This window comes from Rhododendron vialii, chromosome 8a (genome assembly GCF_030253575.1).
Source record: "Rhododendron vialii isolate Sample 1 chromosome 8a, ASM3025357v1".
Lineage (NCBI taxonomy): Eukaryota > Viridiplantae > Streptophyta > Magnoliopsida > Ericales > Ericaceae > Rhododendron > Rhododendron vialii.
The window spans coordinates 35145908-35163728 of record NC_080564.1 but is presented as its reverse complement, the minus strand read 5'-3'; the positions used below and the strand labels follow the sequence as shown (position 1 = coordinate 35163728).

Here is a 17821-nt window from a genome sequence, read left to right as displayed (position 1 = left end):
GTTCAACTGGGGGAAAAAAAGTCCAACCATCGTGCGGCTCAGATTATCAGATCTGGGTTTCGTTGATGACCCAAAACAGTGTGAAACAACTAGGATTGGTGGCTGGTGGGGCTCTCCGTACAACCAGCTATATCAGGTTTATGTGCTCGTGAATTTTGCCCCCACACACAATGTGAATCATGAGCTTCAATTTTTTTTGCTCATTATGGCTAATAAGAAAGATTTGCATAAGCATATTAGTAGTAATAACGGATGCAATCAAATAGCAATGATTATTGCATAATTACCATTATAATGACAGAGGAGAAAGAAATAAAACCCAATACTCATTCATTTACAGAAAGTCTACTCATACAGATTTTTTGTGCACGTATTGTGCACAAATCACTGTGCGGGACCCACTAAGGGTCTCACACAAATGATCCGAGTTGTTCATTAAATTTAAAATATTTTTTCAAGGGCGCCCGCGTAAATCAACTCAATCCGATACCTATAAGTACTCGATCCATACATCTAAACTTTCATTTAGATTTTAGGATTGAACGGCTCCGATTATTCACGTGGGATTTCGAAAAATGTATTTGTCTCTTGAACCGGCCCCCATATATATGTACGTACACACACACACACACACATATCAGTTCGTCTCCCGCAAGGACCACCTCATTTTAATTTAATGAACGGCTCGGATAATTTGTGTAGGACCCTTAATGAGCCCCACACAGTGATCTGTGCACAATATGTGCACAAACAATCTGTTTGAATAGTCGGACTCCTGTAGTTTGCCAATGGGTACCCCATACACAGATGCTCTTAGATGTTGCATCCAAACCAAGGGAGTCCTTGCAATTGATGAGGAACAAACAAGTTAATGTGCATCCGTTGCATTTGACGTTATTATGGACGGAATTGAGTGTTACGTACAGACTTCACAAATTATAGAGATGTTGATGAGCACCCAATATTGTAGATATTTGGTGCGACTAGTCCCATTTTATGTTGTTTTAATTTGCATTTATCTAGCTTTTATTTGATACTGCACGTAAGGTGTGTTTTTAGTGTTTTCAGGTAAAACGTGCAAATAAGGCGCATTTCAACGTCATGGATGGCCCAAGTGCTTCCAAGTACCCGAAGACCCTGTCGGCCCCTTAAAATCTGTCTAAATATGAAAAAATGACTTTCAGAAAAAGTATCGATTCTCGAGATTAAAAATGGTGGTAATTGATCCTTGAATTTTCCTAAGAGTAACCACAAAGTTGCAAGATTTTATTTGAAGAGCAAGGTCATGTTTTGAGCCGTTTTCTCTTGAGAAAAATGTGCAGTTTTTCATTTTACACTAAAAGTGGGGGGTTGACATTTTGATTTAAATAGAATCTTGAAATTCTGGTAATGCCATTGTTTTCAAATGTGAGGTACTTTCTTATTTTCATTAAATAAATTAAAGTAAAGAAAAGGTAAAAGAAAGGTTTAAAATGTAGTCTTTAGATGTTGTGGAGCTCCGGGGCCGTCGGGTGCCAAGTCTTGAAGGCTGACCTGAAGACTGGAGATAAGCTCTCCATATCGATACAGCCTTAATCTGTATCGATACGCGTTTGCTTAGTAGGAATGCAGGTTTTGTTGTATCGATGCGGCCTTAATCCATATCGATACGAGATCGTTACGGGGAAATGACCTTTTTCAACTTAGCAACGTGGTATCGATACTTTGCATAATCAGTATCGATACTATGAGCTTTCGGCCAGATATTTGCTGCTTTTTGGACCTTCCATTAATAGAATAGTTGCTACTTTTGGTATGTTTTTAGGATATTTTGTAGAGAGTGGATTTGTTTGTATAAATAGGTTGGAAGTCTTTCTCTCTCACATATGTAATTTTAGGCTTAAGTATCTACTTTATGCTCTAGGTTAGTTTTCTTTCTAGTCTTTCCTCCATTGTTGTTCAAGCTTAATTTCTTAAGAACTCAAGTAAGTATTTGTCTTATGTTAATTTCTTGTTTATTAATGTTGTAGCTATGGTTTAGATCTTTACTAATTTCAAGTTTATTTCTGTTTTCGTCGGTTAAACATGTTTATCTTTCCTAGCATAATTTCTAGTCTTTTAGCTATGTGTGAGTAGTTTCTTGGGTAAGTCTCGGGATAATTTTTTCCGATGACTTAGGTGGTTATTTGGTTCTCAAACCATTGGGCTTAAAATCCTGGTTTTCGAAAATGGATTAATCTAGCCATTTTGGTCTAAGCGAGGGGTGTTGAACTCCTTGATATGGCATTTAGTCAAGCGGTCTTGGCAAACAGCATATTGAGGGCTCGTGGCCTCTTACGTGTTAGATACATTCGCAAAAATAGGTTGATTTAATTCCAGTTAATCACATCTTTCACTAAACGTAGTCATTAAAGCTAAATCTTCCGAGTGAGAGCGCGCGGTCGTGATTCTCACTTGAGTTATATTGAGAACCAGTAACGGTCTTAGTCAAGGGTTAGACGATCTCTAGATTTGCCTCTTTGAGTTTATTAAGCACATTTCTAGTATTTTGTTTTAGCATTTTCACCGTTTAAAGCAAAATCAAGTTGGCCGTCTTAAACGCCGCAATCCACCTTATAAAACATACAATCCAAACTAGCTATATTTTCGATTCTCTATGGGTACGATCCCGAACTTTCGGATATTATGCTTCCAACGATCTAGCCCTACGCTTGGGGTATTTCAACCTTATTTGAAGGCGATATTCGGAGACTAAGCAGCACGCAATCTTGAATTATAAGAAGTGTATCTACACATGACCAAAACCATGCACATAGTTCAAAGTGGACTTTGCCCAACAAGCTAATGGCCGCAGTCTTGCATAACCAATTTGACTTTGGATTATCACCAAGTGGTTAGTTCAATGGGTAAGCTCTCGATTTTTCTCACTCGATATTTTGATCTAGATAAAATTTCGTATCGTTCGGTGGGTCAGATATATTTGTTAGCGCTCATTGCACATATACAATAAAAATCTTAGCTACGGCCTCAACAAAGGTGCATTGAGATTTTTTATTAATGATTGTGTAGCGCTATATTTTTTTTTTATGTACAAGAAAATACCATCACTTTGCTTTGTAAAACCTGAATCTTGACTTTACCTCGTAATCAACTAGCACCCGTTTCTGCATAATCGATACTTCAGCTCGTAATTAATCAACTGGCCCAAGTAATCTTTTAGTATAACCCTTCGTTTCTTTTTCTCAATCCCCTCTATGCTTCATTTCTCAATTCGTGCTTTTGCAAATTTTATTAGTTTAGAAGGTAATCGAAAGACGCTTCTCCGTTCGCACTCCAAATTACGCGACATTGGTCATAACTATGATACGGACTTGTTAAACTATGAATACACACCATTGGGCTTGTTTTTAGTTTCTTGATTTTTCTCTCTCTCTCTTTTTTCTTTTTCTTTTTCTTTTTTTTTTTGTAATTAGGCAAAAGAAATTTCTCTTGGGAGATAGGGCACATGTTAGAGAATATAGTGGGGCAGATTTGTCAACTTTATCCTGACAAACTGATCATCATATTGGCCACTTAAAACTGGGGTGCATATGATCCATAGACAGCCCCTTGATAGTGAAAGTTCAAGACCATGCCAATAACAAAAAAGTTCAACCATAATTTTCATGTGACTGCAGCACAAATTTGGACTATATAGCTGTGGCATAAACCGGATCCTATGATGCTTCACTTTATTAATTATGTAGGGGCAATCCTGATTTTAGCCCGAAGTTATTGCCCAATTCGAGACAATCCAAATTGCGCAAATTTAGACTCCTATGTGAAAGAGTGCATCATATTTAAGTTTAATCACATACTTTTGCAGTGACGGACTCATGGGCGGGTGAACTCAAGCGATTTTCCTACTCAAATTTGAGTTCTTTATAGTTGCAGCGGTATTTTTGTAAAAAGTTGAAAATTATATAGGTTTGCCCGTGCCACTCCACGTTTTCTTTTAAAGTCTTACACCCGCCCATCTAAATTCTATTACAATTTACAAATGAAGTTTCGACTAATTCCAGAGTCTTGAAATATATATATACACGGAACGGTTCAAGGGACACCCTAAAAAAATACCTAAAAAAACACTCATAATCTCAATCTCATAGTTCCAGATCAAATTTTTATGATCCGAACCGTACAATGTGTGCAGAATGTGATTTTAAGGGTGCCCGCGAGAAATTAGCAAAAAAAATGACCGGGAAAGGTTTGATTTAAGCAGTTTTTATTTGAACCGTTCAATAAAAAACTGTTCAAAAGTGTTCGGATCAAGCTCTTCCCGGTCATTTTTTTTGCTGATTTTTCTCAAGTATTCTTAAGATCACGTTCTGATCACATTGAGCGGCTCAGATCATCAAAATTTGATCGGGAACTATGAGGCGATATATATATATTGCTGAGTCAACTACCCTGAAGTTAACAATCGGACAAACTCTCTAGTGGCCCCAGGGTTTTAACGGTTTAATTTCTATTTAAGTGATGAAGCCGTATCTTCAAAAATACCATTTAAAAATTATACCAAGTCAAAAAATGGCTTTGAATTTGAAAAAAAAAAATCATTACACATGCCGTAAGAAGACAGCATTTTTAAAGTACTCCTTTGCAAGACTAGTACTGAAAAGATCGATAGAGAGGAGTAGGAAATACCCCAGCAAGAACAGAGGAAACAAGGTCAGGTTTTGGATCTAGTTTGAGCTCTTTAGTTTGACTGTTGTTGTTGGAAAATCTCTCTGCAACAACGAATAGAATATATATAGTATAACACATGGAACGGTTACTTAGGAGGAATCTAGTGAAAAGAAAATTGTGATTTTGTGACGTAACTCGCAGGTGTCTAAATGAACTCAAATGATACTACATTGACCTGCAATAAAAAAGGACATGACGGTGACTAAAATAAAAAAGGAAATTTATGATATCTTAATCTACAAAACCAACCAACTACTCCTATATGCTTAACTGTCCAACTATACCCGTATCTTCAGAAATCTCATTTCTGCTGTTATTTTGGTTGTCTGTACCGCAGTTGAGAGTTTGTGTTGCTCTCTCTGTTTGGAGATCGGTCATGGCCGATTAACTGGCAAAGCCTGATTGTGAGATTCTAGTGGGTGATCTTAAGTAGCTAGGCTTCTTGTTTGGTTATTTAATTCCCTATGGGCGATATCCAATTTCGATGTATTCGGCTGTTTTATGATATAATACAACTCTTACCATTTTACGGGAAAAAAAAAAAACCTACTCCTATATGCTTAACTGTCCAATTATACCCTTAACTAACTTGTCAGGTGCTATACCATTTGGAAAACTTTTGTGTAGACTTGAAAATTCGTGGAGGGAAATGGGGAAAAAAAGGAAACAACATTAAGGGGTAGATCAGTTTTTATTGGCAAGTAAGCGAAAGATGGAAAGTTCTTTTTTTTTTCTTTTTTTTTTTTAATTATAAACGGAACTTCATTAGAACAACTTACAAGAATACCATCTTTGGGGTTTTGTACCCCAATGGCGTCTGCATGCAGTAAATTAGCGATTTATTATAGATGCAAAGATGAATATGCATATCTCCAACTAATATTGAAGCATGTGGTTGATAGTATTTTGTCAAATTGTTGCATTAGAAAACTGTAATCATGAACAATGTTATTGAGCAGATTATTATCAATATTTGTAGCTAAAAGAAGTTGTATTGCAGCAGGTGCGTCCCCTTCGACTTCCAAATTGATGTATGTTTTATTCGTTATTTTGTCACTTTTTTTTAAGCCCAAGCTTTGGTTCCACTTATCTAGGATGTATTTGGTCTAACTTTTTTGGTATGCTATTGCTGTCTTTTTGTTCTTTTTTTTTTTGTTGGGGATTTTTGATGCTAAATTTGAAATTAATCATTTGTTTCGGGAATTGGAAAGATCTATAAATATAGATAGAACTTGAAAAAAGCCCATATAAAAAACACACAAAAGACAGTAAACGAAACGTTCAATGAAAATCCAAAATTGTAGCTTTTACACAGTCACAGACTAATTAAGCATCAAGGGTAGATATGGAAGTCCATGTTTGGAGCCGATTACTTTCATTTTCCACCATGTGCGGTGGCTGTTTTGCTGTGGACACCCAGCCAGTACATGATGAAACATAAATTCATTCCGTTAATTTGCGAAAAGGAAAACAATAAATCGGCTACTTGACTCCCTTTTATATTTGTCCTTTTCTCACTCTCATTTTCAAACCGTTAATTTGCGAAAATGATAACACAGATCGGCTACTTGTCCTTTTCTAACTCTCATTTTCAAACATAAATCTCTGGTCTTGTTTGTTTGGAGATTTTGAAGAAGTTTTTTAAGAGTAATGAGTACGAAGAGATAAATAGAGATAATTTGTTACAGATCGTGTTAAGAAGTTTTGATACTCCCAAATGAACAACAACATTCATCAATCTTAAAAATCATTATGAGATAGCGAATGCATACCGTTCCGCACTTGACCAGGTTATAACTTGGAATGCAAAAAAAAAAAAAAAAACTTTTTTATGTTGGGTGTCAATGGCCAGTTTTTCTATTATGATTTGTTTCAATTCTCAGGTTAGGGTGCTAAATCATTATAGTTTTGGATAAATTCCTTTAATTCGGAATAGGATCCGACTGCAGGAATGTCTCCGGACTTACATTTTAATCATCTATATCATCAATCGATAGTCTAAATTTTAAAAAGATTTATTCGGTAAGAAGTAATCCAGTGTTTTTTTTGCTACAATTGCTTTGCTATTACCATGTCACCGGCTTACCTAATCATTTTGCACATTTTCAGATTTGCCTTTTTTCCCCAACGGAACACCATTAAAAATACTGTAAGACAATAGAGATTACACATAGTCCTCTTCACAGTTCAAACCCAAACTGTAAAGAAGTCAGATTCTTCAAAAGTAAATAAAACCTATTTTTTGGTTGCAATTGCCTCGCTATTACCATGTCGCCGCTCCCCTCAAATCATTTTGCACATTAGTATTTTTTGCCATTTTTTCTTTCGTTGGTACATGTAGATGCTGTCAATAAATTCTTTTATTTTGAACATGTTAATTGAAATATTAATAAAAGGTGAAAATTAGTTCGTTAATTTGTGATGAAAAATGGTATAGAACATTAATGATTCACAATGGTTAAAAAAAATAGTTAAACATATTTCGTAGAGTTTTTTTTTTTTTTTACTCCTATAAACAAAAGTGATATATTCAAAGTTTATTTTGAATCTCCGTTGTATTTTGAAATCGTTGAAACGTCTAGGAAATAAATACACTATGGGCTATATGGTCATTTCGTGAGCATCAATTTTCAAATGTATTTCATCCTTCCTATTCCATTAAGCTTAAGCCTAAGATTGTGATTAAATTAGTAATATTTGTCTGCAGCACAGCACTCCCTGCCCTCTTCATATCCCTCTCTCTTTCCTGCATACCCAGTGGAGAGAGAGAGAGAGAGAGAGAGAGAGAGAGTAAAGCGAAACAATCGACGAAAGCTACGATTCATCAGTCTCCATGGTAATTCGTAGGGTTTTCGTAAAACCAAGAAAGGAAAAAGCCAAAACCCCATTAAAGAAGCAATTTGGATAAAGCTCTCTCCTTTCGACAGTGTTCGAACAAGAAGAGGGTACCGGAGCAAGAAGAATCGAAATGTTGGTCCGGATGTGAACCGTACGCCAAGGATCCGGCTCGGATATTGAAGATCTCCGCATTGGTTTCGCCTAGGTCGGTTTCGATTTCCACGATCGTCTCTGCATTTCTCTTGAATTTTCTTTACTCAATTGCTAGGGTTTTTCATTTCTGGATTTTTTTTTTCCCTATCTTAGTTCTGTTTCCTTAGCATCGATGTCTTTAGCTTGGTCAAGTGGTTTGCAGGTTCTTCTGCCTTTGGTTAGATTTTGTACTTCTCCACTGAGCGAACTTTAAACTTGCCCAGTCTCTCTCTCTCTCTCTCTCTCTCTCTCTCTCTCTCTCTCTATATATATATATATATATATATATATATATATATGTGTGTGTGTGTGTGTGTGTGTGTGTGTGTGTGTGTAGATATACAATTTGATTGGCATTTGGAAAAAAAAAAGTTTTTTTCACGGGAATCAGATCTGAGGCATTTTTTTGAACTCGTCTGGCATGTCAATTTTGTTTGGGTGGCATTGGGAGTACTGTCCAATTTCATGCGCATTTTCTTTGGAAATGGTTTCACCGATTGGGATCTATAATTGTAATACTTTAATGTAATTGTAATACTTATAAATCCGTTTCACCCATTGAGTTCTACCTATAATGTCAAAAGAAAACCTAGATCCTTCTGAACTACCACCTCCCATGTCAAGGTTGGTCGACCACTCCCCTTAGTGTTATCCTCAACCATTTTGACAACTGACAATCACATTGTGTTTTCCTACAAGGATCAGTCAAGAATTGACTCTGATTATTGATGTGCATGCACAGTGTTTGTCGTACTATTCTTCTAATACAGTTCATTTGAGTTTAGATGTTTTCCATTTTAATCTTGAATTAGATGGGTAATTTTATGGATGCAGAGGTACTGATATAATTGTGGTTTTGGACTTCTGGGTCTAGGATTAATGAAGGAATCATTTGATTTGGAATATTAAGCAATTTAAGCTCCAAGAGGTATATTTCTTCGTATGAAAGAAGACAGAGAACGGGTGGCGTCAGAATAGTTGGAGAAAAATGAAATCTGGCACCCCTCTTGATTATGCTATATTCCAGCTGTCGCCAAAGCGCTCAAGGTGGGGATCTCCATTGGATGGTATTTTTAATTCTGATTATATTCAGATTGTGATGCTTAGGTTTTACTCTCTTGTTGGCAGGTGCGAATTGTTCGTTTCCAGCAATGGAAACATTGAAAAGCTTGCATCAGGATTGGTGAAGCCTTTTGTGACTCATTTGAAGGTTGCAGAAGAACAAGTGGCACTGGAAGTTCAGTCAATTAGGCTTGACGTAAAGCACAGTAAAAATGTTGAAACGTGGTTCACAAAAGGGACACTTGAGAGGTTAGTCACATTGCCATCTGAAAAGCCTGAACGGTCGTTTAGTTGTGAATTTGAACTTTGAAGTAAACTGAAAATTGTTATCTTTAGGTTCGTACGCTTTGTTAGTACGCCAGAGGTTCTGGAATTGGTTGATACATATGATACGGAGATGTCTCAATTAGAAGCAGCTCGCAGAATCTATTCACAAGTGGTAACGCCAAAAGAAATTTTAGATTTTTTGTTTGTTTGTAATAGTATTATGGGTCATAGTTTCTTTATTTCTCAATTTGTTTGTTTTTGTATTTTAGGGAGCAGGAAATCAGCTGTCGAGCTCATTGAGTATGGTTCATTCCCTATCTTATGGCTTCAAGAAGTTGATTATTTTCTTCACCTTTAATTGTTACTGCTATGACAGAACTATCTCCTGATAGTCATACCATCAGTAAAAGAGAAATCAAATATGTGGAACGTAATGTTCATTGGATTAGTTTGTTTCCACTTGTCTGTCTATAATAACTTATTTAGTGAGCTGACGTGTAGAATTGCTTATAGTTTTAGGTTATGTAGACATAGAAGGGAATTTGTTGGTAATGTTAATGATTGCTAGAGGGGGTTATATGAGAATAGATGTCATTTGAGGTTATCAGATACTATAGTAAAAGAAAATTTATGGAAGTCGTGATGGATAGAAGGAAAAGTAGAAAAAAGGAAGAATCCAAGAGAGGTTAAAATGACCCATTAAATTTTTGGAACTTTATTGGAAAAATTCGAGTTGAGAAGATATAGGATAATTTCTAGAATTGATAAAGAAGGAAGAATGTTGTAAAATCTTGTAACTGGTCAACCAAATTATGCCGGCATTTTCTCGCTTTAATTATTTTCTTATAGCATTGGCCATAAAGGTGAAGAGTGTTGTATGAATATCTGTGATGATTTCAAAATTGTATTGAACTGCATTATCCTTGATTCTGAGTTGATTATGAATTGTATTAGCTCCCTGACGCAGTCATTGGATCTTAATTTTGATCTAGGTGGGGATGGAGCAGCAGCAGCAGCTGACGCAACAAAGTACTCTCTCTCTCTCTCTCTCTCTCTCTCTCTCTCTCTCTCTCTCTCTCTCCGTGTGTGTGTGCATGTGCGCATCAATTATCAGAATATTTGGATGGACTTGGTGATTAATTTGCTGTATTGTGCTTGTTGCTGGCAAAGTAGCTTACATAAAGTAGTCAATAAACTTTCCCTCATGTTTGGTCTTTTTCTCATAAAGATTAGGATGTTACTAAAGAATGGTTTGAGACTAGGACGCTGTTTACAGAATCATGATAGCTTGTGGAAGTTCCATGAGTTAAAAGTGACTGATCTAGGATCTTTGTGAGCTTCTAGCTTTTGGTATCATGGTGCAGAATGCTGGCATAATCAGTTACTGATACATGAATTAATGACATTGTATGATAATGACCATGCCTCTGATCAAAGTGGATGGTTGACATTCACAAGTGAGTAGAGGGCAGATGCTAACCAGTTACTTTGGCCTGTGGTAGTGTGGTGGTTGTCACTTGTTGGAGTCTCGGAGATACTATGCTTTCACTCTCACATAGCTAATTTGCATTGGCCACACAGCGTGTCTTAGTTAATCTGCTGAATGACCATTCTCTTCTCTGATCTCTCCCTCACACACATGTATTTTGAATTTTTCTACTCATGCAGGAAGGAACTTCTGAGAGCTATTGATGTGCGGCTTGGTGCTTTAAGGCAGGACTTAACAACAGCTTGTGCTCGAGCAGCTGCTGCAGGTTTTAACCTTGACACAGTTTTGGAACTCAAACTGTTTGCAGATCAGTTTGGTGCCATTCGCCTAAAGTGAGTACTCTGAAAATCCTTCTCTCTTACCTTCACTGCCTCTTCCTCCACTTCTCAAAAGCAATCGATATAGGGGGGTCTCTCCCTGCTGTTCCCCAAATTTCCATCTTTTCCCTTTTAAGGGTTAGTTGTACGTTTGCTATTATAATAAAACAGTGATTATCACTAAGTCTCATTCTTTTCTCACCGTGTTTGACTCGTGTCCCTCTGCATCCGGGGTTACAGTATGGTGCATTTTTAAGTTAAAAACTGTTTCTCTACTGTGGTGTATAACTTGTTATTATTATTAATTTTTTTTGAAGATTATAACTTGTTGATTGACTTTCCGTACTAGTTACCTTTTCTTGATCATCACTTCATATTTAGAGACACATTATCTGTTTGTGGAGTTGTGATTTGGGATGGGCGCATTATAGTCATCATTCATTGGGTTATTACAAAATCTTGACATCTCTTATAGAAAAAGTTGGATCACATTTGAACGGTTTTGCAAAACTACCTGAAAATCAATTCAAATACGTACATAAGTTTATTGGGCTTCATGTAGGATTCCTTTTTGCATACTTTGGGTTGAATCATTCCCCACCCTCTTCCCCTCTTCCCCTCATTTCATTATTAATCTTAGTTGTTGCTTTCAGAAGCAATCAGTTCCTTCTTATGATGTTAAAAAAGCTCTCTCAAACACTCTCTATTAGAAGGTTGAATTGAGTTGGCCACTTCTCTATCCAATATCTTATCAGTATAATGGGAAAAGAGAAAAGAAGTTATTTTTTTGTAGTTGGACCTGCTGTAATTTTGTTTTTCTGGCAAAATGTAAAATATGGTGGTTCTGTATATGGCCATTCATTTACTCATCACAATTCTATTGGTTATTTATGTGCTATCTTGATGCAGCGATGCATGCAGCAAGTTCATAGCACTGTGCGAGAGACGGCCTGACCTGATCAACCCATGGAAGGCCACAGTGGACGATGCTGTCCGGTCTTCATGGGAATCGGACATGTCTATCGATGAAGATCCGTCTGAAGAACTGCCGAGTGGGCCCAAACAACCCCAGTGCCACCAACCCGAAAGTAAACACTTCATCGCCGGATTATCTGATGCAACTCAGCAACATCTTGAGCAATCCAAACCCTCCAGGGGGCAGCAGCTACCAATTCCCTCTTCTGTCTCCTTTCCTATACGAGGTAGTAGGGAGTCAAGTGTCGACAGAGACGAGGACAAGGAAACCCACAAGGGCGGTGAGGAAGAGGAGAAAGGTGATGGAGTGAATCAGAATGAGTCCTCTCAGACCCCTAAGCTCACAAGGCGGCTCAGTGTTCAGGATCGGATCAGCCTTTTTGAGAACAAACAGAAGGAGAATTCTGGAAGTGGTGGCAAGCCCGCTGGGAAGTCTGCTGAACTCAGGAGATCACCCTCCGATGTGTCATCTGTTCCCAATGCAGTTGAGAAGGCAGTGTTGAAGAGGTGGAGTGGTGCCAGTGACATGAGTATTGATTTGGGTGGTGAAAAGAAAGACATTGAGAGCCCCCTGTGTACGCCTTCTTCTTCCTCGGTTTCTCAAACCAAGCCAGAAGAGCAGAAGGCATGGAATGACACGTCAGCTTCTGAGAAGCCTGAACTTAAAAGCGCTATTGGCAAAGTTAGTGGTAGCGATTCAAAGCATCAAACTGATCCTCAAATTAAGGTTGGGGTTGCTTCTGGTCAAGAGGCTGCTATTGAGAGAAAGGTAGGTTTGGATTTTGGAACCCCATCGGCAGTTTCTAATGGCTTGTCCGCAGGTGCTTCTGAGTCCAGTAAATTTACATCCACTTTGGCAACTGTTGAGAGTGACGGTGGGAAGGATCATACACGTGGTAGGACCCAGTCCCAGATAAAATCCAACTTTTACAGGGCTGAGGATGACAGTCTGACGGATCAGGTAAAATCTCAAATCCAGTCAAGATCTTTGTCTGGTGGCAGGCAAGAGCAGATTGGTTTGACAGACAAAGGAAGGTCCAAGGGTTATTTTGCGGGCGATGAGAGTGGTGGAATCAAAATGCAAGCGGCTTCTGAGACGCAGATTGATGGAGAGAAAGACCGGGCTGTTTCCCTGAGCCATTTACGAGTGGAATCAAAAGGTCAGCGGGTTTCTCATAGTATGGAACCTCCTAGGACAGCTGTGGACTCTGGGCAGTCAGCTGTCTCTGGAGTTAAATTTCGGGAAGCATCTGCAACTCGGTACAAAGGGATTGAGGGTGATTCATTAGCTTCTCAGTCCCAGGGGAGATCCTTTGGAGTAGTTGTGGAAGTGGGGAACAAAGATTTGGGGCTGTCTGAGAAGCAACCTGTCAATACCACGAAAAGAGCAGAAGACACTGGACACCAAAGAATGAATTTCCAGGAACAGTTTTCCACACCTGAATGGACTAAAAAGTCACAGGCTAGGAGGGAAGAAAAAAATTCTGACTACAGAAATAAGAGGCCAGACTTATCTAGTAAAATAGTGTCGGAAGATCAGGAGGATTCTGGTACGGTTCCAACTGTTCCTGGAGAGCAATTTCAGAGGGTAAGGCAGCCTAAAGGAAACCAGGAACTCAATGATGAGCTGAAAATGAAAGCAAATGAGCTTGAAAAGCTTTTTGCTGAGCACAAGTCCAGTTCCGCACGGAAGAATAAGCCTGAACAAGCAGCGAGCTTAACGTCTCTAAAACCACCAGCCGAGATTGCTCCTGCTCAAACGACTGACAAGAACACAGTGACCGTAAATTCGAGAGATAGCAAAATGTCAAACTTTAGTACGCCACCAATGAAGATGTTAGATAATCAGGATGATGGTGATTCTCTGAAGCAGAAGTTCTCTGATATTGGCCTTTCAGAAGATTCCAGAGGAAAATTCTATGAAAGATATATGCAGAAAAGAGATGCAAAGCTTAGGGAAGACTGGAGTTCTAGAAGGGCAGAAAAGGAAGCCAAGATGAAAGCCATGCAGGACAGATTTGAATCAAGTAGAACAGAGATAAAGGCCAGTTTTTCAGGGTCTGTTGACAGGCAAGATTCAGCGGCAGGCAGCACTCGCCGACGTGCAGAGAGACTCAGATCATTCAATACCCGGTCAAATGTGAAAAGGGAGCAGGTATTATGCATTTCATTTTTTAATTGGTCCGTGTAATGATAAGCCAATGACCGGTGGATTTAAGTTCATCTTTCCTATTCGTAACTGACCATTAAAAGATTTTCCCTTCACAGCACCCAATAGATCTTCTGCAGAGTGAAGATGAAGAAGATTTATCTGAGTTTGCAGAACAGGTATCTTTTGGTCATGAAAGATCCTTAAGTGAGACATCTATAGGGGACATTGCTTCTAAAAGCTCCCAAACTAAGAAGCTTTTACTCAATAAAAATCTTCCGTATTCCACCCCTCGGACTTCTGCAGTTCCAGCTCAGAGGTCTGCTGTAAGAGCTTCTAACTCCAGTACAGGGAGACGGAAAATGCAATCTGAGAATCCTCTGGCGCAGTCAGTCCCCAACTTTTCTGACTTGCGAAAAGAAAACACGAAGCCTTCTTCTGGAGTTAGCAAAACAACAACACGCCCACAAGCCAGAAACTATGCCCGCAGCAAAAGCAATGGTGAAGAGATTCCCCTTATAAAGGAGGAGAAGACACGACGGTCACAGTTCCTAAGGAAGGGCCCCGCAACTCCTGCTGAGTCCTCTCTGGACTCAGAGGGCATTGTTTTGACCCCATTGAAATTTGATAAAGAACAAACTGTAAATAATCCCCATGACAAATTGGCAAAGAACATGGAGTCAAAGCCTTTTCTCAGAAAGGGTAATGGTATTGGTCCTGGTGCTGGAGCTGTTATAGCCAAGATGAAGTTTTCAATGGCATCTGAGACTATGGATGGCGAAGAAGAGTCAGATCAGTTCGTCATTGAGCCAGAAGAGTTGGTGGATGCAGTAGAAGATAATGAAGAGGAAGAGTCTGAAGTCATGATTACTGAAGATAATACCGACGTGGATAATGGCAAACCAATACTGAGCCAGGAATTTGACAAGTTTAATTACGGATCAGAAAGCGGTGATGCTCTGAGATCTTTTTCTCAAGTGGACCCTTCTTTTGTGGCTGAGTTGCCTGCTGCAGTGGGTTCGACCTTTCACCCAGCTGATTCTGTCCAAGATTCGCCTGCAGAAAGCCCCGTGTCGTGGAATTCACGCATGCAAAATGCGTTTTCTTATGCGCACGAGACATCGGATGTTGACGCATCTGCTGACTCACCAATAGGGAGCCCTGTGTCTTGGAACTCACACTCTCTTAATCAGGCAGAGGCAGATGCAGCAGCTCGAATGAGGAAGAAATGGGGAAGTGCTCAGAAACCTGTTCTCGTTGCTAATTCTTCCCATAGTCAACCACGCAAGGATGTGACAAAAGGATTTAAACGGTTATTAAAGTTTGGACGGAAAAGTCGTGGCACTGATAGTTTGGTTGACTGGATTTCTGCCACAACTTCTGAAGGGGATGATGATACTGAAGATGGACGGGATCCTGCTAATCGGTCATCAGAAGATCTGAGGAAATCGAGAATGGGCTACTCTCAAGGCCATCCTTCTGATGATAGCTTCAATGAGAGTGAATTTTACAGTGAACAAGGTGACATATTTGCTTTCTATCTTCTACTATTCTGAGAATTCATCTGAATGCATCTTCACATCAAACCTAGTTTTGGAACTAATTTTTCGGCCAAATTATTTGTCAAAAATGTATTAGATTACTGGTGGCTATTTAATACTTTCTAATTCCAATTGTTGGAAGCTAGGATGTTCATTGACATATTCACGAATCCGGCACGAGACGTTGCATAACTTTACTGAATGCAACTTTTTATAGTTTTGGTTTTCGGGAAGCTTATTGGTTCTCGGAGATCAAGTTCAGTACCTCAAAAGTTGTAGGAACTAACCTCAGGTTTAACTCCCTTTTGAGCTTGGTGATTGCAGCTGGAATTTTTATTCATGGCTGTAAAAGCATCCAACTCAAAACCAATAGGCTCACATACTAGTTTTAAAGGTAATAATTAACCAATGTGTGACAAGCTCTAACAATGGTGTATGATGGATAAGCAAAGCGGCATGATTTAGAATAGTGCTGGACAGCGGACAGCAATAAGAGCCCGTGGAATTTGTAATTTATTTTATCTACATTTGATGTAAATCTATAAATAGCAGAATTTTGTAGGCATGGTGGCGAGGTTCTTTTAGGTTTGGCTGGGGCAAAGTTTGTATCCATTTGTTCTTATTCTCTTCTCTGTCATATTATGGGCACGGGATACTGGATTATCTAGCAATAAGTTGTTTCTTTCTTCTTGCAGTTCAAGCCTTGTACAGTTCTATCCCGGCACCTCCATCAAACTTTAAACTGAGGGATGATCATTTGTCTGGAGGTTCTGTCAAAGGTGACTGATTATGAACCCTGACTAGTTGTTTGCTTGTAATTTCTCTCAGCAATTAGAATAATTTGGTGAAAGGGACAAAAAAGTGTTTTATTTGTTTTCTCGCTTAATAGTTAGGATAGTTGGATAGATGTTGGGGGATTTTGATGGTTTCAAACTTGGCAAAGAGAAAATTCCAAATTGGAAAAAATCAACGTTACACGAGGCAGTTTCAAGTTATTTCCAAACTTTTTTGGGATCCTTTTATTGGGGTTTTGTTATTTTTGTCAGCATCATCAATTACATAATTAGTTTGGGTTAGCAAACAATTTCGACATGGACTTAGCTCCTGTGCATAATAGACCCTTGTGTTTACCCTGTGGAGTTGGCAAAAGGAGATCTTAGGGTGAGGTTCTGGACCGTTTCTTTCAAAAAGCATGAGGAGATATTTTGGATCATAGATTTTCCTGACAAACACAGAAGCACATTTGTGTGCACACAATTTTGCAGCTTTCTCGATGGTTGCCATAAATATTTCTGCAAGCTTCGAGTTTTTCTGGAATGTCCAAAAGGGTAGTTATTTTACTATATCTGTTTAATTCTTGTCAGCCAGTCCTTAGGATGCCTTGGTTTTGACAGTTCTAATTTCAAGCAGTAATAGACCAAAGTGTAGTAAGAGCACTGCCAATTATTAACGTGTACTTTTTTAGTAAGGTTGATTAGGGAGGCTTTAATCTGTATCATTGTTTCAGTTTTCATCCTCGTTTCCAACACTGGAAAGTGGAAACTAGTTTGTCAATGAATGAGATAGTACTTAGTAGTATCTTTAGACATTGGTTTAATTATGCTTGGGTCTGAATTTTGCAGCCCCACGATCGTTCTTCTCTTTGTCAACATTTCGGAGCAAGGGAAACGACTCAAAGCCGAGGTAACACTGTCTTTGAGAAGGCGGCCCAAACTCTGATTGCTGCTACGAATAGCCTGTTGTTGAGGTAGGCTCCATACAACCATCTATATAAGCCTATCCTTTGAAAGGTATGGCCATCTACATAATCACGGTGGTGCTATGTATATCTTGTTGGATTTTTGATGCCTTCTTCGTGATTTAGTCAGTTGTTTCCATTACTTGTGTTAAAATGTCATGTTGTATATTGTATTAAGTGAAACTTTGCCAATTGGCAGAATGTTGGTGATTTTGGTAGTCGAAGCATTCTTTCTCATGTTCATTTGCACTTGACTTTTGTGATGTATATCAGATGTTGGGTTACCGAAATATCTACAGTTTTAAAAGAGTAATGTATTCACGCGGGACAATAGCTTTGCTCATTATCTTCTTTTGATTTGTTATTCTTGCTCTTTTTTGTTATCTGACGGGGGAATTCAATTTAGGAAATTCTTTGATTTATTTTTTGTTCTGATTCTTTCCTTCTCCATTCTACTAGTGTATATGAACAGTTCCTGAGGTATGATTTTGACCCTTAAGTTAGGGGTGTTTCCTTGGTGCTAGCTTTTTCATTGTCTTCTTTACT

At 38.6% G+C, this 17821-nt stretch overlaps 1 protein-coding gene across 4 annotated transcripts; it reads left to right on the top strand.

Annotated features, from left to right (window-relative positions):
* Positions 1-7401: 7401 nt before the first annotated feature.
* LOC131298987 (COP1-interacting protein 7) lies at positions 7402-17618 on the top strand. Of its 4 annotated transcripts, none has more exons than XM_058324512.1 (12): positions 7433-7750; positions 7901-7960; positions 8612-8784; positions 8866-9048; positions 9136-9238; positions 9336-9366; positions 10059-10095; positions 10735-10887; positions 11782-14002; positions 14116-15517; positions 16233-16316; positions 17160-17618. In XM_058324512.1, exons 3-12 carry the CDS (start codon positions 8726-8728, stop codon positions 17222-17224), a joined length of 4338 nt encoding a protein of 1445 aa, XP_058180495.1. In that variant the 5' UTR covers positions 7433-7750; positions 7901-7960; positions 8612-8725; the 3' UTR covers positions 17225-17618. The 4 variants fall into 4 exon arrangements, with proteins under 4 accessions (XP_058180492.1, XP_058180495.1, XP_058180493.1 ...); XM_058324510.1 differs by having other exon boundaries at positions 7852-7915; XM_058324511.1 differs by having other exon boundaries at positions 7852-7960.
* The last annotated feature ends 203 nt before the right edge of the window (positions 17619-17821 follow it).